General features: G+C 38.3%; 1 protein-coding gene across 11 annotated transcripts in view; it reads left to right on the plus strand.

The window, feature by feature from the left end:
• foxp1b (forkhead box P1b) overlaps window positions 1-20,008 on the plus strand; it is a 483,509-nt gene that overhangs the window by 379,722 nt on the left and 83,779 nt on the right. For all 11 annotated transcript variants that reach the window (XM_059649922.1, XM_048547287.2, XM_059649921.1 and 8 more), the window contains 2 exons: window positions 9,637-9,793; window positions 11,750-11,945. In XM_059649922.1, the coding sequence (XP_059505905.1) occupies window positions 9,637-9,793; window positions 11,750-11,945 (353 nt within the window). The remainder of the gene's footprint in view (window positions 1-9,636; window positions 9,794-11,749; window positions 11,946-20,008) is intronic.

A 20,008-nucleotide genomic window follows, 5' to 3' on the forward strand; every position in this document is an offset into this window, starting at 1 on the left:
ATAGGATCTATTTACTTTTGGAAGAAAACGGGCTTATTAGTGATAGGCAGCATGGTTTTTTGTAGGGCAGGTCATGTTTTACCAACTTGATTGAATTCTTTGAGGAAGTGACAAAGTTGATAGATGAGGGAATGACTGTAGATGTCATTTACATGGACTTCAGTAAGGCGTTTGATAAGGTTCGCCATGGTAGGCTGATGAAGAATGTGACATCCCAAGATGTACTGGCTAGATGGATGAGGAACTGGCTGGGCAACAGGAGACAGAGGGTTGCAGTGGAAGGGAGTTTCTCAAAATGGAGAACTGTAACCAGTGGTGTTCCACAGAGATCCGTGTTGGGACTCTTGTTTTTGATATATATAAATGATCTGGAGGAATGTATAGATGGTCTGATTAGCAAATTTGTAGATGACAGTAAGATTGGTGGAGTAGCAGATAGTGAAGGGGATTGTTGGAGAATGCAGCAGAATATAGATAGATTGAAGAGTTGGGTGGAGAAATGGCAGATGGAGTTCAATACCAGCAAATGCGAGGTGATGCATTTTGGAAGATCCAACTCAAGAGTGAACTGTAAGGTAAATGGAAAAGCTCAGGGAAAATTGATACACAGTGAGGTTGGGGTGTTCAGATTCATTGTTCCCTGAAGGTGGCAATACAGATTGATAGAGCGATCAAGAAGGCACATGGCATGCTTTCATTCATCGGTGGGATATTGAGTACAAGAGTTGGCAGGTCATGTTACAGTTGTATAGGACTTTGGTTTGATCACATTTGGAATACTGTGTACAGTTCTGGTCACCACATTACCATAAGGATGTTATAGTGATAGTAGGAACTGCCGATGCTGGAGAATCTGAGATAACACGGTGTAGAGCTGGATGAACACAGCAGGCCAAGCAGCATCAGAGAAGCAGGAAAGCTGACATTTTGTGTCGAGATCCTTCTTCTCACCAAAAGGATGTGGATGCTTTGGAGAGGGTGCAGAGAAGGTTCACCAGGATGTTACTTGGTGTGGAGGGCACTTGCTATGAAGAGAGGTTGAGTAGTTTATGATTAGTTACATTAGAAAAATGGAGGTTGAGGGGGGACCTGATTGAGGTCGATAAAATCATGAGAGGTATAGACAAGGTGGATAGCAAGAAGCTTTTTCCCCAGAGCCGGGGACTCAATTACTAAGGGTCATGATTTCACGGTGAGAGGGAAAAAATTTAGGGGAGATATGCGTGGAAAGTTCTTTACGCAGAGAGTGGTAGGTGCCTGGAATGTGTTGCCAGCAGAAATGGTAGAGGTGAGCAGGATTACTTCATTTTAAGATCTATCTGGACAGATACATGAATGTGCAGGGAGCAGAGGGATTCAGATCCTTGGAAAATAGGCAACAGGTTTAGATAGAGGATCTGGATTGGCGCAGGCTGGTAGGGCCGAAGGGCCTGTTCCTGTGCTGTAATTTTTTTTGTTCTTTGTATTTCCTATGCAAAGCCCCAGATAACTCTGCGGAATACAATCGTGTATTTACATAGTTTTGGGCTGTGACAAAATTGACAGGGAAACTGATCAATTTATGCACAGAATGCGAAATGTCACTGCCGCTGGTCTGATATCAAACAGGAGTGTAGAAGAAAATCTGACTTAGTGAGACTTGCATTCCAATCATCCCATCTCTTTGAGGTGTGTGTGAGACTGAAGAATTGCAGTCAAACTTGTATCCATCTTGCATAGAATACTCTGCATAATGACAGCAGTCAAATCAGCACTTCCCTTTAGAACACTTGTGTCATGTGACAGGTCAGAATGTCAGTGTGCCTCGAAGAGATATTCTTCTGCTGATGTCACTGTATCTCAGCTTGTTAGCTGAGGGTACAAAGGACTGATTCTCCATTTTACTGCAGACCACATGAGCATGGCTCTCTACTGGAGACTTGGCTCTCTGTTTGTAAATTAACAGCTTAGTGTAGCTCAGACACTTCTGTACGTGAGGAATGCATTGTTTGGACATATTAGGTAGTTGTAATAAATGACTTTTGGATTCTTAAATGCCACCATCTCCACATCCACATTCTTATTTTATGGGATAACATCAATATTGCTGCATCAGATAGAAGGACCTTTGGAAGTAAACTCACAGTACAAACAAACCAAAATTTGTGAAGCCTTTCAGGGAGAAGTTTTGGTAACGGAAAGTAGGCTTTCAAGTTCAAAAGATCTGTTTTCTAAGCGACTTGTTCAGAGATGCTATTACACACCTCTGGAACAGGTGGGACTTGAATCTGAGCCTCCAGGCTCTCAGGTAGGGATACTACCACTGCACACCACAAGAGCCCAAGTTCAATGAGGAGATGCCTTCTGATAGAGCGTGGAACTCTGGGCACCATGAATTATTTTAAATCCTACTCCCGTGCTCATCTCTAAATTTTCCCCAAGCAGGGTAAATCCCAGGGTAAATCCTGAAATGTGGACTTCAAAGTGACCACAGTGTTAGAGTAGCATTCACAGGAAATGTGCTGCTGTTGTGCAACTGAGATCAATACTGCAGATGCTACTGACATTGCCAGTGGCAGATTTCAGTGCAGACACCCATTGTTGTATGACCTTGAAATCTTTACTGAAACATCTGGGCTAATTACAAATAGAGATCCACCAGTGGATCCTTCAACTAGAGGAACATTTAAAGCTAGTACTCATGCAGAACCAGTAGAAAAGCCCACAACACACAAGGGGCAGTCTCAGCAGCAAAGCACGTAATACACTCGCCTGCCATGCAGAATCCAATGAAATTAATTAAATAACAATAATACTGCTATCTTATATAAGCCTGTTTAAATTTCTCACATTATGAGCTGCCTCTGTCTTGTAGGGAAACTTCTAACTCCTATTAAAAATCAACTAACACCTTGTAGATTTTTGTGTTCAAACAAAGAATTAAAGGGACGGCTCTACTAATCTTAGCAACCATCTTTCTTTCTCTGAAACCACTTCAACCATAAAGTCCTTATTCTAAGTATATTGAATCTAAACTTTCTTTGAGGAAAGAACAGAAGTAGTCATCAAAATATTTTGTCAAAACCTGGTCATTATAACAAAAAAAACTGCAGTGAAAATGCAACATAAATATACCAAAACAAGTCTCCCTTGACTATTTAAGTGCTGCTGTACATGTGGAGCTTTCCTTGCTTTCATTCAAAATTAGAATACAAAATAAAGCATTTAAACAAGTACAAACACCACTGAATTCTTCTGAGTGCTTGTTTGAATATAGCAGCACGGCGGCTCAGTGGTTAGCACTACTGCCTTACAGCATCAGGAACCTGGGTTCATTTCCACCCTCAGGTGACTGACTGTGGAGTTTGCACATTCTTCCCGTGTCTGCATGTGTTTCTTCCAGGTGCTCTGGTTTCCTTCTACAGGATAGGTGCATTGGCCATGTAAATTACCCATAGTGTCCATGGAATGTGTAAGTTAGGTGGATCAGCCCTGGGAAATGCAACATTTACAGGCATGGGGTGGGACTGAGTGGAATGCTGTTTGGAACGTCAGTATGGACTTGGTGGGCTGAATGGCCTGTTTCTACACTGTAGGGATTCTAGCATTACATCTGTGGACGTAATGAGGCTTGTGTTGACAATTCATGTCATTGCATTAGTTCACTAAGGAAGAAAAGTATAGAATTACCAGCCAGAAACAGCTGAGGAATGTGGATGGGATAAACAGCTGACTATTGCAGTCATTACTCCTAGGCAAAAAGGAAGTTGGAGGTGACTATACCACTTCCAATCTAATTATATACCACTCTTGTATTATCCCGGCGCTTGTATTGCACTGGTGCTATTTGTATGGCCTCTGTCTGCTGTTTATCATGTAGTGTAAAACCATTCTCCTCCAGCTGGTAGTGTGCTTCGGGGTGTCAAGTTTTCCACCAGAAAGGGAACAGTAAGGTGTACTTTCAGCCTCATGCTTCCTAGACTGACAATCAATATATAATAGTCCTAGTTAGTGTTGGGTCCAGTGACCCTTTCTCAGAACTTGGAAGTTTCGAGGAAGAGTCACTGGACCCGAAATGTTAACTCTTGACTTTTTCTTCACAGAAATGGCCAGATATTTTGAGCTTTTCCAGCAACTTCTGTTTTTGTTCCTAATTTACAGCATCCGCAGTTCTTATGGTTTTCATAATCATCCTAATTGACTTTTGCTCCCAGTTTTCTCAGGAAGCTGTAAGTAGTGCAGGTTTAGTAAATAACAGAGCAGATGTGGAATCTATCAGTAACTAAAAGAGTGCAAAATCCTTCCACAATACAGCAACACTACATGGATATGGCATCTATATACACAAGAGAATATGCTTTTAAATACACAGAGGCTACTAGATCACCTACATGTGAATGACTGACATTAATAAAAAATGCTTTAGTTCCAGGTCCCTGGATCCCAGAGCTGTCAATCTGTTTGTAAAGAGACCTGTTTGTATGTATATCTCCAATTCATTTTATTTTGCTGGTTTGCTAGGCTAGTGAATGTTAATAATCCTCATTGCTGTAAAAGTGAAGGACACATATATATTGTGGCCTTATTTTTGAACTTTGGTGGATTACTAGCATTTTCTTTTCCCCAGAAATATGTATCTATTCAATATGAAAAGATATTTGTGCCCAAATTTTTCCAACATCTTGGGGAGTACTGTGACTGTTGATTACAACAGAATCCCAGGTCTTTAGCTGGTGCGACATGAGCAAGACTGTTGTATCCATAATCATCCCTGCAGTTTGCTTTATTGATTACACTAAGAAGAATACTTGTCTCCATTATTATGCGAGTTCACTGTGTTTTAATTTGAATGATTCTAACACATTTGCTTAGTACAGTTCAATAAAAGTCTTTTCAACAGTCATTTCAACATTTCACGTGTCTTTACAAGATTACCTGAAAGTGGTTTTGGTGGCACTTGGACTTCTTTCAACTGGAATTTAATGACTTGGACCATTGCTACAATTATGACTGAAGATAGTTTCAAAGATATAGAATTGACAGGCAGCAAAAGATCAACTTATCTGTCAACTTACCTCAAAATGCAGCTGACTGGAACTGCAGAGCTAAAGATTTGTTTCTTCCTTCTTTCCATGTGCTCTAATCCCACCATATCCTTACATGCACCTGGGAGAGACAAACAAAAGAAAAACCATGGGCCAATAATGGAAAACATACCCTGGAAATTCTTCTCCCAACCACATTCAGTGATCAAAGCTTGTCCAGGAGATTTTTTTTTGCAAATCTAGATATTAGCCTTTTAAGCTGTTAACTCCTTCTGATTTTGCATTTCCTGTTTTAACATTAGTATCAGTGTTAACTAAACAAGTCATGACTTGTTTAGTTGTAAGTTGGGCAGATTTTTACTTTGGGTGATGTTGTGAAACAGATTGCAGTGAATCTTCCGCCAACTTTACATCTGTCCTAAATTTTATTTCCATTTTTGGAAGAGTCGCACAGCAGACCGGACCGTCACTCAACTCATTCACACCACCGCAACTTTTCAACGAATCTGAAATATATGTTGCTTTTACCTAAATATAAATAATTTTGCACGGAGATGGTGGCAAAACCATGAGCGAATAATCAATGATTATAGACTGAATGCTTGGCTCTATTTTTATCATTTCAATTAATGGATGGGTATGTATCTTTCAAGCTTTAATATACTTTATCTCATGACTTTGAATGGCTGAGCAAGCTTATCCTTACTGAAGCTACCTGCAAATGGATGAGAGTTTTTAGTACAGAGGTAATCCTGCTGTGATTCAAGAAAACAATAGTTTAAAACAGCTAAGTTATTTACATCAAATAGTCTCCTTTATTAATGTCTCCTGAGCTGAGTATCAATCTTCATTTCTAACAAGACCGACTGGTCAGGTGACAGAAGGGGCATCTTCCTTCATTCTTGGATGAATATTTACTACTTAACTGTTTATATAAGCACAGAACTTCATAATGGCTTTCAATTAGAGTACTAAGCTTGAAAATTGAATCATGTTGAAGAAAATAAAAATGATTGATTTTGATGGCAATCTTGCAATTCTTGTTTTACACCTTAAATTGGTTTAAGTATAAATACATGTAAAATACACAATAAAAAATTAAAATTAAAAAGTACACCCCTACGAGTCAATATTAGCCCATTAGCACTTTGAGCAATTTGAAAAACTTTGTTGTGCGAATATACATAAAGACAAATCCTAAATATGCTGCAGTGTCTCCATTACAATTTTCAGCCATTTTGTAAATGATTCCAAGTCTCTTGAATCTGTACTTTATCCAATAGTCTTTTATGTGTATGGATTACTCTTCTTGAAGATAGTCCCACCCTCCTAATTGCACATATGCAAAATTCTGTATCATTTTTTGCGTCTGGCTCACAGTTGCTATTCCTAATGCATTGACATCTTGCTGCAACAATTATTTATGTATAAATAAAACACAAAGAAATCTTATAGGAAAATTACGTATGTGATACAATGAATCCTGCATTAATACTTACCTTTATGTAACGGCTTCTTCTTTAACTGGCCAAAGCAGTGTCAAGGAAGACACGAGTGTTAAATGCAAATACAGTAGTAACAGAAGTTCACAAAACACAAATTATGAGGATATTTGTTCAATTTTTCTTTTTGGATTTAACAATAATTTCTAATAAATTGTAATTTCTAGCTTTCATTCAGTTGGCTTCATCCATTTACTACTTGCTTCGGACAGGAATTGTGTATAATTTTCACCATGCCACGTAGCATTTCAACTTAAATTCATAATGCAATATTATAGATGAGTAGATGTGAAAATAATTCCAGAAAGCGTAAATACTACTTTATTAAACACAATTTTCATTTCTATTTCTATATCACTGTAATTACCTGTTAAACCTGTTTAATGTGTCTTTCACTACCAAGAAAATTTGGTATAGATTAGCTAAACAGTGTACTTATTGATATTTTTTTTTTAAAAATCAGTTGCATAGTTAAATCAATTAGTGGAGGTGGAAGGGGGAGTGGAAAAGTAGACTCTGAAAAGTAAAATTAATAAATATGAGTATATTACTATATGCTGAATCAATATAAGGGCTTTGAGAAACTGAATGACATATTGGGATACCAATATTCAAGTCAGATGCTGTTTGCTAAATTATAAATGTCTGTAATTAAAATCCAGAGGCTGTTTCTATAAATGATTTAGTAAGTTATTTCATGTTTTGTCATGGCTGATTAACAACATTAAATTAACTTTCTCTTATTTAAGTCTTTGACTTTTCTATTTATTTAAAGGGCCATTGTCAACAGGAATTTTGGATTGCAGACCAGTCAGTCCTGTAGACAAAATGGTTGAATGAAGGTCACATTTGTGGTTCATAAATAGGTTGAAAATTTAAAAGATAATTTATTTAGGGCAATCTTCTGCTCCCTTTAATGGCATGGACAATAGCAAGAGAGTTAAAACAAATGGCAAAAACAGAAAAACTAGATTCTTGTGATGAGAAAAAATGTTCTGATTTTTCTCCTTGTGATGAACAAGGAGATTTCTGAAGCTTGAAAATGAGTGACAGATACCTTAATTCCATGCACATGCATCTGATTAAACTCACCTGATTTCTGCCCCTCTCCCAAATCTGCTCTCCTTCCCTGAAAAACTAGATGCTGCCAATTCCCAAAATGAAATTCAGAGTAGGAACCCGATGGCTGTAACTTTCCACTTGCATCTCCCAAGTTTTCATCCAAACGTGTGTTAACCACTACAGTCCTGCATTGCTCCATTGACCCTGTTTCCTTTAGCCCTTCATCCAAGCAAATTGGCAATGGTAAACCTCCAGCCTCAACTACATTACCATGGCTGTTTTCAGACCAACTCTCTCTCCATTTCATCCTTCAAAGATTTCTCTTGGAGTTTCATGACACTTATGATGTACATGGTTCAGCCAGGTTGCTTTGCAAGCAAGCTCACCCGTTCCTGGAGTCCTTAGCTTTATTTCTTAGTGCTCATTCTTTTTGTACTTAGAGGCTGCCAGCACTGTGGCTTCCATTGCTTCTTATTGTACACAGAGGCAACAGCTTCATGATGTTGGAGCACTGAACAGTCGGGAGGATGAGCAGAGATAGTAGGAACTGTAGATGCTGGAGAATCTGAGATAACAAAGTGTAGAGCTGGATTAACACAGCAGGCCAAGCAGCATCATAGGAGCCAGAAAGCTGATATTTCCAGCCTGGACTCGTCTTCAGAAAATTAGCATGTTGGTTTACAATACTATTATTTCAATGTCACACTTGCAGCATGTGCCAGTAGCTGACATGGCCAACACACTGAATGGGATTCAATCAAATGGTCAAGCGTGAAGGTTAAAGGTGAACATTCTATAATGGGGTCGAGGTGGACTTCAATAAGTCAGGCAGATCTGCTGCAGTCAGCCAAGGGTTTTGTCAAATTCAGCCTGCAGAGTTGATTGCAGTTATGTACAACCAGTCCAGGATTGCAGATTTGTCTTTCAGGGTGCTGTGGAAACATCAGCCCCCAGAGTGGGCTAATCTTCCCTGCACTGAGACAAAGAGATGGTCTGCATCTGATGATAGTGAATAGGAAAGAAGCTAGAGGTGATGTGTAGCAGGCGAAACGATAAAGTGTCTGCAGTGAGTGAGTAGAACCACAGACTGCAGGAAGGGTTAGTAGAATGAGGAGCTGTTGAGTAGCATGATGCATGCAATAATGAGTTGTAGACTAGGAGCCATGGTGAACTGTGTGCGCAGATTCAGAGTTACAGTGAATGGTGGCCTTTTGCTTTGTCGCTGACAGAGTAGCACATTCCTTTGCATAGTAGAGGTGGTCATTCTACCTTACTGTTTTGCCTTGTTTTTCACCCACGACATTTCACTGACCTGGTTTGCTATTTCCTCAAGCTGGTTGAGTCTGCTAACGTAGCCTCCTTTTGCCACTCATCGGGATACTGCACTGCACTCCTCACTGCACCCAATCGTCCCAACGCCTCCAGATTCTTAATCACCGAACCGAGGAGTTAACTTCCCTTTTCGGGCCCGTTTCTCGGAGATAATACCAAAGCACCAATGTTGAAGGGCATTTCCTAGCTCTGTGGGATTAGTTCAGAGTTAGAGTTTAAATATGGTACCAGTGGTTAACCATCATAGAATCCTGACGGTGATGTGCATTTTGCCTAACTTACTAAAGAGGCCAGCTATATAAATTTTTGAGCTGAAGTGTGGAAGATTGCATAAGAAAAGTTGCCATGCGTCATGATGCACTGGGTGCCATGAATAACTCGAACCAAAAAATGGTAAAATTCAGCTCCAGATATTATTGATGGCTGTTATTATGGTGGATGTTAAGATAGTTTTAGGGGTCATTGTCATTTCCAGTCAACAACCCTCGTACATAGGACATCTTTAATTAGCAGATATTATCAAAATAGCTCAGTGAACATTTAGATTCAAGCATTTATAGTTAGATCAAACTTGTATGAAAGGCCGTCCATGTTCCCAGGACAAAATTATTCTGATTCCTGTCAAGTACAGTAATACTTTAAAAATAAATCACAAAAGCTGCTGCGATGTATCCAATCTCTAATTCAAAATCTTTAACTTTTGCTTTTTATTTTAGCAACAACAACCACTAGCTGCCCACCACTTAGCCCTTCAGCAGCAGCTTCTTCAGGTGCAGCAGCTTCAACAACAACACATCATGACTATGCAGCGTTGTGGCTTGCTCACAGTGCAGTCCGGACAGCCAGGTCTCTCTCTGCAAACACTGGCACAAGGTAAGTGTCAAACCTGGAGAAAGGCTGTTTTAAACAGGCCTCTAAGTTTGGTTGTGCAAATGGGAACTGCTGAGCTGTGGCAGTTAAGTTGTTCAGGAGAGGGCAATTGAGCAGTGACAGGACACACCAGCGTATAATATGAAAGCTGTGAATGAGACGAAGCATGAAGTGTAATCTGTGCAGCAACACATCAGGGACACCCTTAGGTAATTCAACAGCCATGTCATTGATTGATTTGAATAGTTGTATGTTACAACTAGCCTGCTCCTTTGGTGTTTAAGAAGCATGTTTAAAGCCTAAGGGTGTCTATCTGCAAGCTATTGACCAAAGAACCCACCGAGTGACTTCAGAGTTACAGTTTTGCTGGTGCAGTAAACTAATAGCAGTGACATTTCTCCCTGTGGAACTGGGATTCTTTGGAAAGCAACGGAGAATTTGGACAGGCAGAAATACAAAGCAATTTTTTATCACTGCGATAATAGCCCAAAACTGATGTCGTTATGGACCTTAAATCAACTTTATGCTTGCTTGAACATGGTCACCTGAGTATAGAGGTACAAGGACGAAAAAGGTTGAGCAACTATGTTTGTCTTTCAGCCAGGACTACCTGGAATTGAGAAATTGAGTTCTGTGAACAGTAATCAATCACATTTTCCAACAACGTACATTTTTCAAAGTAGTGCCTTTTTTTATAATGAGGAACACCAGTGAATGTGTTTAAAACGAAATGAAATAAATATAGGATAAAATCCATCATAGTGGATCCTTTTCAGGGTAATCCAATAAAAATAACATGTGGCATCTACTTTCTCAGATTGTACTGTAGTGTGTTATCGGCAAGCATGTGTATTAACTTATGTTCTCAGCAAATAATTTGTGGTTTAATGGTCAGTTGTGGCAGTAATTATTAATAGACAAGCGTAATATTCAGCATATTTGCTGAAACAAAATCTAGTATAATGACTGAAAATTAAAGGACAGTGCAAAAAAAAGGACAGACTGTGGTGTGACCTTCCATGTTGATTTGCTAGTTGTTATTGCTCGGCTAATGCTTGGAAGGTTGTTCTACTGTCCTGTTATAATTTACTATTCTTTGATATGCAAAATATCTGCCCAGAACATGTAAAAATCCTATCAGTCTCATTTCACACTTCTTAACCACTCAGACTCTCAGGAGTCTATTGCCTTATTAGACCTACACTCTCCAGTGCTACCGTAATTAAAATCTTTAGCAGTAGTTTAGTAAAGTAAAGATATTTTGGCTGATCACTTTGAGATTATTATCCAATCCTTGCACCCAAAATGAAAGTAATAAATTAGATTCTGACCTGGTATTCTTCCTGATCTGAAGTGCTTGAATATTTAATTGTGATTTGTAATTAAAATATAGTTAGAACCACAGTTTTTTTTTGCTTTCTGCTTTCAAATTTGCACATTGGTTTTTGAATGAAATCAAATTTTAATGATAAAGACAGGTGATTAAAAAATAATTACTGACATAATATTCTAATTTTGTAGTAAAATTATAAAAGGCCTTTGAATATGGTGCACATGAATTGGTTACATTTACAGCACATTATTTTCAATTATACTTTTCATATTTAAAGAGGAATGCATTTGCCATCAAGGTATTGCAAAATCTCTGTGATAATAGGTGGCCTGATTTCAAAAGGAAAGTAGCTACGTAGAGCAGACTGGTTGTGTTGCAATTTGAACAGATCAATTATTGCATACATGTGAAGAATTTACTTTTAATTACCAACATTAAATTAACATATGGTGGGTTACAGTGTGCCTTGTTAGAGATATTGCAGCTTATAGTTAGGAATTGCCTAATTAAAATCAGACCTTGTTTACATACACTTTGGTTTGGTAATTAGTGTGTGAAAAAGGATAAGTCTGCTGTTCATGAATCTAATTATACAGTACGGAACTATTATTGTTTGTTTGATATAGGCATGACTCCAACAGAACTACAGCAGCTATGGAAAGAAGTCACTGGAGCTCCCACAGTGGAAGAAAGTGTAACCAAAAATGGCAGCCTCGACCTTTCTACTAGTTCACTTTGCTCTCCCGCTGCACCACCTAAGACCTCACTACCAGTAACCCTGATGAATGGACAGTCTACGGGTCACACTCCAAAAAGGGAATGGTAGGTATTGATAAGACAGTTTTGTTAACATTTGGCACTAATCTAACTGATTACTCTTAAATCTGAAGTCCTTTTATATCCACCCACTTGTCTAACTGGTGGTATGTCTATTCATTCATCATAATCTATTATGTGTAATGATGCTTGATTATCCTGCTAGTATTTCTTTTTTATATGAAAAAAATGAGATCTCAGAAGAATTGTGTGGGTAAGTAGCCATGCAATGTTAATGGAATTTTGCACAAAGTAATGTATTAGGACAAAGAATGTACAGTTTGTTGCTGTCCTATTTTCTGAAGAGAATGGTACAGCAGTAACGTGACCATCACCGCCATTAACAAATTGACTTCCACTAATCTCAAGTTGAAGAATTATCTGAGTTATGTTGTGATGCTTAATAATTTACCTTTCATAACAAATATTTAGAATCAAGTTTAAATCATATTTCTGGCACCCTTCACTCATCTTTCACTCCTTAGGTTTGCATACATAAACTTAAGAGAGTCTTTATTGCATGAATAAACAAATGCAAGTTTAATTGTGTAGCATTTTGTAATGCTGCGTGATATCTATAAGCACTTTGCAGTGCACTAAATTGCAGTGACGTTTATCTTATAGGCAAACCTAATAGCGAATTTGTGCAGAGTAAGATCAAAGAAGCGGCAATTGATTGGATGACCAGATCGTCCAATTTTAGTGATGGCTCTTGAATGAAGGACATAGAGCCTTGGTGAAATTGGGACAGTGATGGATAAATGACTGCTGAAGTCACTCACTTCTTATCAAGCCTGCTGTCTCAGGCCTCTGCTGGTTAAGCAAGGAAGGTAGCTGAGCTCTACCCACATGACATGAGTTACCAAATCCTATGCCATTTCCTAGTGCACCTATTTGGAAAAAACGTTGAACAGTGTAGAATTACTGCAATATGTAATGGCGCCTTTAAAAACCTACCTTACTATATCCCAGTCAGACAGGCTTTCAGAACTTTCAGGTCCAGAGTGTTTTTTTTTGTTTGTAGGCATAAGCCAGTTACAGTTATAAATTTAATTCTCAATGTCCTTCAGTTTTGATTAGCTACATGATAGTTACAACTATTTTTTCATACGTTCATTAGAATTGGTTAAGTTTATCACAATAAGTGCAAAAGAATGAATACTTAATATAGATATTGGTTTAATCTGTTCCCCTCAGTTTACCCAGCTTGTAATTAATTGGGTGTTTGTCTCTTGCTGCACTGTTTCGACCAAAGTTGTTATTTCGGCTTCGTTTTTTTTTCTGTTGTGCATTGGACTGCTGAAGATTTGCTGCTAATTAGCCCTTACTCACCACTACTCCTGTACACGTTTAGCTGGGAATTTGTTTAGCTCAGTTAGCAGAACGGCTCATTCACGATGCTGGTTAATGCCAACAAGGTGGATTCAGTTCCTGTACTGAGAGGGATTGGCACAATGGTCTTCACTTCTCAACCTTGCCTGTCATCTGAGGCATGATGACTCTCAGAAACCCTGTGATAATGACCACTGGATTCAGTTACCACACTGTGGTCAAGCACCACTTCTCTCTTTTTCTCTCAGCATTCACACAGAGTTGATATGTTAGACAAAATTGTGGGCATTTAAAGCCTATGTGCTTTGCACTGTAATAAGTAAAAATCTGTTTTTTTTTCTGCAGACTTATTCTTGTTATCTTTGTTTTGAGAATCGCTTGAGGTAAATAATATATTATCTGATGCAGCAACATTTGTCTTCAGTACCATGCTGCTTATAAAAATGTACTACTTTAGTGAGAACAGCATCTTCTATTTGTGGAATCAAGTGCGCATTTTAGAACACACCTGGTAGGTGTATGCTACTTATTTGCTCAAAGTATTGAATTACAGCTGTGGTCTGGAAGTAGTGCTGGAGATGAACAAAGGAAAGATGCCTACTGTTGCATTTAAGACTGTAGTTTCATTTTTGTCAGGCATTGCAGTGCCTGACCAGACTTCAAATGATACTGAAACTTTCCATGTTTGGCTGAAAAGTACTCAGTTCTGTTATTAATGAAGATAAGTCCAGGAGCAAACACCCTGTCAGGAGGGCAGATCATTTTTAGCTGCCGTGAAAAATGTTACAATGATGAAATTTGCAAGATGGTTATGTTTTGCGGGACTGTGTCTTTCAGGGAAAATGGAGGGGTTCTGTGACCTTTTCCAAAGTCCACCTGATGACAAGACTAGGTGAAAGGGGGGCTGTTTACTATTAAAGGAAGCCTATTTTGTATTGCTGGGAAGAAGGTGTGAGGTATTCACACTTGGAGAGAATGCGAACAGCTTTTGTGTTTACAGTGACTAGTCTTGTAAGTCCCAGAATAGAATAGGGTTCTAAGGGATTACTAATTAACTTTTCCCCCTTGATATGAGACCCTTGTAATTCATATTGCCATGGAAATTAACATTGACAGAGGCATCCCTAGAAACTCTCAGATAAGTTAGTCTGTCAGGATTCGGGAGAGAGATAGTAGCTAGAGTTCAAAACTACAAATGGTTCAAAGTGCTGAATTGACATGGGAGTTTGCACTCCATTGGAAGGACCAAAGCATGAGGCTTTAAACTAAAGCTGTAAGATTCTAATTTATGTTGAAGGAAGGTGCTCAGTGGGCAAAAAAAATGTTACTATAAATGACATTTCTAAGATTGCAACATACCAAATTGAGAAAGGAAAAGAACTGTAACATTTGCAAGCCAGGAATCGTCCTAAACTGGCTGCAAAAAAGATGAATGACTACTAATCGGATCCTGCAAAAGTAAATCTGTGAAATCTGTTTTCCTTGTGTTGAGAGGAGAACAGGGACGTTCTGATTTATGGATGAAGCTAATGTGATATTTCGACTATATAGTGCTTTGAGTCTGTCTATTACAGTGAAAGTTTTAAAACACAAAATCTTGTCATGTTATTCTTTCAGCTATCACTGGAAGTTCACACTTGTTTTTTTTAAAATGTCGTCAGTCTCTACAGGGATTATAATAAAATCGACAAAACGGAAGACCATCTTTGATGTATTAGAGGATGACAGTCTAAAAAAAAATCATTTTTATTCCGTTGTGGACTAAGTAAGGAAATATTTTGATCTTTCTTTTCTGCCCAGTAGCTTAGGTTTTTAGGGCTGTTGAAATCTGGTAAGGAGAAAAATAATCTGAATTGGCCTAACTACCCTACTCATCTTTCTAATTTGCCTTACAGAAGGAAAATTATAATCGAATGATTCAATGTAAAACCCTTTAGAGTATAGTAGGAAAACATCTTGATGGACGTTGCTGGTAAAGACTAGCATCCATGTTTTTTTAATGAAGATATTTGATTAGTTTTATTATTAAAATTAAAAACATGGGAGTGAATCGCATTTCTGTAGTAAATGAAATTTTTCAATTCAAAACTCTTAAAATTAAGTAATAAAAATGGTTGGTTGATGTGCGAAAGGCAACCAAACAGCTGAAATAAACCTTATTAGCTTGCACAGTTTGTGTTTTTCACCAAAAACTGCATTTTTTTATTATGTGTATTATTTTGGTTATAAAGAAGAAAAATCATTTTAAAACTATTTCTGTCAGTTCTATCAAGCATACTAGAATGGCACTGGGCACTGATGGGTGATTTTACTGTATAGCTGTTGACTGAGCAAAGCTGTGGCTTGATTCCAACAACTGTTGGAATAGGAATAGTGAATAGGAAAATAGTACCCATTGAATATTGCAGATAGGAACGCTGAAAATATACTATGACAGAAGAGATAAAACAAAGTAACATTGAAATTGATCTTCTACATATTTTACCTTGAGGTCCGATACTACCATTTTACAATGCATGTCTTAAATAACTGATTGTATAAACTGATTAAAATTTAGTGTGTACATATTGCGGTTCACACATTAATTCTACGTAGTTTTTCTGATGTTTAATTCTATATTCCTGCTTTGCACAGTCTCAATAAACTTGTCCAAAACTGATTTCATCAATGCTTCTTTTTAAGTTTGGATACTCTCAGCAGTAGTATGTTTGGTGTGAATCAACAACTACAATAATTTGTATTTATATAACACCATTAACAGAATAAAACATTCCAAGGTGCTTCATTGGAGAAGAGTTAACGAAATGTAATACTGAGCCATTTAATTTGATGTCAGAAGAAATGACCAAAAAAACCTTGAACAAACCAAATGGTATTGAGGAATGTCTTAAAAGTGGAAAGTGAGGTCGTTAGGCAGAGAGCTGATCGGAGGAAATTCCAGAGCATTGAGTTTAGGGAGCTGAAAGTATGGTAACCAACAACAGGACAATTGAAATTGTGGACGCTGAAGAGGCTGGAATTTGATGAGGGTATGGGGCTCCAGGAGATGCCAGAGGTAGAATAGAATATGGAGCGTTAGAATTTTAAAATCAAAATGGAAGTTGACTGGAAGCCAGTCTTGGTCAGTGAACACGGGAGTGACAGGTGATTGGGAGATGGGTGTGAGTCAAAATCTGGGCAGCAGAGTTTTGAATGACCCCATCCTTCTCATTATCATTAAAATATTTTCAGCTCAAAACAATACTGTAAAAATCATTCAATGATGCATAGAATGAGGCTGCTTAAACAATCCAGTGCCACGTCTTTGAAATAGCTATCCAATTAGCCTGACTCTTCCAATCCTTCGCATAAATATTCTCCCTTGAAGTCTTTAACTAATTGATTAAAGATAACTTACTTAAAATAATTCAAAATGATATTCCTATTTCTACCAAATTTATGGAACAGGCAAAATATTATAGTGAATTCAATATTTTTCTGCTTGCAGGCCTCTTTACTAAATCACAATGTGCATTCTTAATATGTAATTGTCATTTTAGAAATGATTCTCTTGGAAAAGTATGGTTGAATACTTTTGTAAATGCTTCAGTAGTTTTTGATTGCACTGCAGTTATGACTTGTTATGCAATATATCTAAAAGTAATTATACATTTTGTAGTAAAGCTGTTACAACACCTTCAATTAAATACTTGCGGTACAGCTTTATCTAGAGTAAATTTTATTTTGGTGAATTCATGCTGTTTCAGTTAGCAAATCAAAACAAATTTGTTGTTTTCGAAGTGTGGCAGTCTGTGTGCATTTGACCTAGCTCAAAACGTGAAATATGTTCTTGAGACCCCAGTAGCCAGTTCAGACTTTCAAAGCGATTTGCTAGCACAGGTGATACTAATATAGGACAGACCCCTAGGCACTTGTAGTCCAGAAATGTACAGATTGTAAGCTGTCTGAGCCCATATGGCAGTATGTCCCAGTCTGCAAAAGGCACTGGAGTCCTGCCTGCAGGTGGAATGGTCAATTCTAGCTCAGAAAAGACAAAATACGTTAGTCTGCTGAGTTTAATATATTTTAATATTTGCTTCCTTATTAGATATCAGCACTTCTAACTTTTTTTGTTCAATATGTAATCTCCTTAAGTTTCTGTATTAAAATGGTTTTGGTTGTATTTTCAGAATGCAGCATGATGAATAAAATCTGTTGCTAAAATATTAGGCAAAATTTAATGTTGTCAATGACGGTCCTACCAATTGGTGGGAAACCCATCTTTTTTTTCAGTGGGAAAGGTCTGACAGCATTAGTACATTCCGGTCGTGCTTTCCTTCGGATTTAGGACAACTGCAAGTGCAGAAATCCTGCCCGTTTACAGCTGCTGACCAATCAGAGGCTGGTACTGGGCACTTTGCCAGGGACTATCAGTTTAGCTCAGGATTTAGGTAACGGTGATATAGGGGGGCAGGTGGATCTGAAGCTCGGGCAGGGTATTAGCTTTCAGCAGGCACCTCATTTCCTAATCCCAACTCCCACAATGGGGCAGTAAATACCTTCGAAAGAAGGATGGCTTCTGGAAAGCCACAATGAGATTTAATTCACATTTAATTCCTGAGCCACCACTAAATTTCAAGAGACTTGCAGAATATTTGGTGTCTATTGCCTCAATTATGAGTCTAATTGGGATTCTGCTGCAGACCACATTGGCCTGTTCCCACCTTCAATTTAATCCCAGGTGGATTTTTTGCTGTTTGGAAGCTGAGATATGGCCACTGTTGAAATGGATCAGTTGCCATATTTCCTGAAGTGACAGGCTGATTTAAATTCTGCTAGTACTATCCAAAATGTTGCGAACGCAGTTTATCAAGTTAACATAGCCTCCATTTGTTTCCCCCAAACTAAATTAAATCATATTTGGATTTAAGAATAGTTTCATTTTCATTATTTGAAAATTGTAAAATATTGTATTCAATAAACAAACCTGTTACCTTTGAATCTATAAATTGGCCTCAGAGTCTTAGCCTAGTTTTATTTGTTAGTGATAATTGTTCAGGTTTTTATTCCATTTTGAACTTGTAGCTTAAACTTTGTTACAGTAAAATATTTTGTGCGTTAACTTTGCTAGTAGCTTCTGAGTAGGGTGGCCTTACTGCAACTGTATAAGGTGCTAATGAGACCACGTCTGCAGTACTGTATGCAGTTTTAGTTTCCTAATTTAAGAAAAGATATTATTTCATTGGAGAGAGTTCACTAGGATGACCCCTGATATGGAGGGATTGTCCTGTGAGTAAAGGCTCTAAAGATTGTGATCCTACTCACTGGAGTTGAGAAGAATGCAAGGTGATCTTATTGAAATATATAGGATAATTAACAGGCTTGACACAGTAAATGCTAAGGGAATGTTTCTCCTCATGATAGAGTCTAGGACTAGAAGGCATAGTCTCAGGTTTAAGGGACACCTATTTAAGACTGAGATTAGGAGAAGTTTCTTCTTAAAGGGCTGTGGGTCTTTGGACCTCCTTGCCACAGAGAACTAAGGGGCTAAGCTCTTGTGTATATTTAAAACTGAGATAGATACTTGATCAGTAGGGAAATCAAGAGTTAAAGAAAAGAGGCAGAAAGTAGACATGTGGCATGACGGATCGGCCATGATCCTGTTGAATGGCGGAGCAGACTCGATGGGCCGAATGGTCTAGTCTTGTTCCTATTTCTTATAGTCTTATGGTCTGAGTAAAGTAACAGCACTGATTCCAGAATACTCATGAAGTAGATTTGACACTTTTCTTTTTTCCATAAATAGTAGTCCTCAGTCATCAATACACAGTCATCTATCATACAGCGCTGATAACATTCAGCTTTATCTTTCTTACTAGTTTCAACTCACCCTTCATTATGTCAGACTTTCTATTTCACATCAGTGCTGCTGTCATCTTCCTTCACTTGCACATGGGCAGACAAAAGCACTAATTTTGTTCCCCTTCAAGAACTTTGACTCTTCCTTCACACACATGATTAGTCTGAACCATGTCAGCAGCACAGTGGCTCAGTGGTAAAAACTACTGCCTCACAGCACCAGGGACCTGGGTTCAATTCCACCCTCAGGTGACTGTCTGTGTGGAATTTGTATGTTCTCCCCATGTCTGTGTGGGTTTCCTCTGATTGCTCTGGTTTTCTCCCACAGTCCAAAAATGTTCAGGCGAGGTGGTTTGGCCATGCCATATTGCCTGTAGTGTTCAGGGATGTGTAAATTATATGGGTTTATAGGGGGATCAGTCTGGTTGGGATGCTTTGAGGATCAGTGTGCACTTGTTGGGCTGAAGGGCCTGTTTCCACATTGTAGGGATTCTGTCGAAAAATAAAAGAAAGTCTGACATGCAAAGCTTCCATTATCAGGTTAAACTAAGAGCTGGTCCATAAGCCATACTTTCTGTTATTACTGGCATCATCACACCTGCCTCTTTGTTTGCCTTAATCCCTAACGTCACTTTTTTGTTGCCAGAATGCTTATGATTTTTGTTACTTTTTTAATGTGCATTATTCTAGAGGTAGCCTTACCACCCTCCTGTCCTCCATAAGTTTGAGAATGTGACTAACTGCCTGTTATTTCAAGTTCACAAACTTGCATACCGAATTGTCTCCCACTGTCCCATTGTACTTTAGATGGAAGTTGTTTATCCTTCTTTTCAAATTCTCCCATTGGGGGAGGCAATGGCCTAGTGGTATTATCACTGGACTGTTAATCCAGAGACCCA

This window comes from Stegostoma tigrinum, chromosome 11 (assembly GCF_030684315.1).
Source record: "Stegostoma tigrinum isolate sSteTig4 chromosome 11, sSteTig4.hap1, whole genome shotgun sequence".
Classification (NCBI taxonomy): Eukaryota; Metazoa; Chordata; class Chondrichthyes; order Orectolobiformes; family Stegostomatidae; genus Stegostoma; species Stegostoma tigrinum.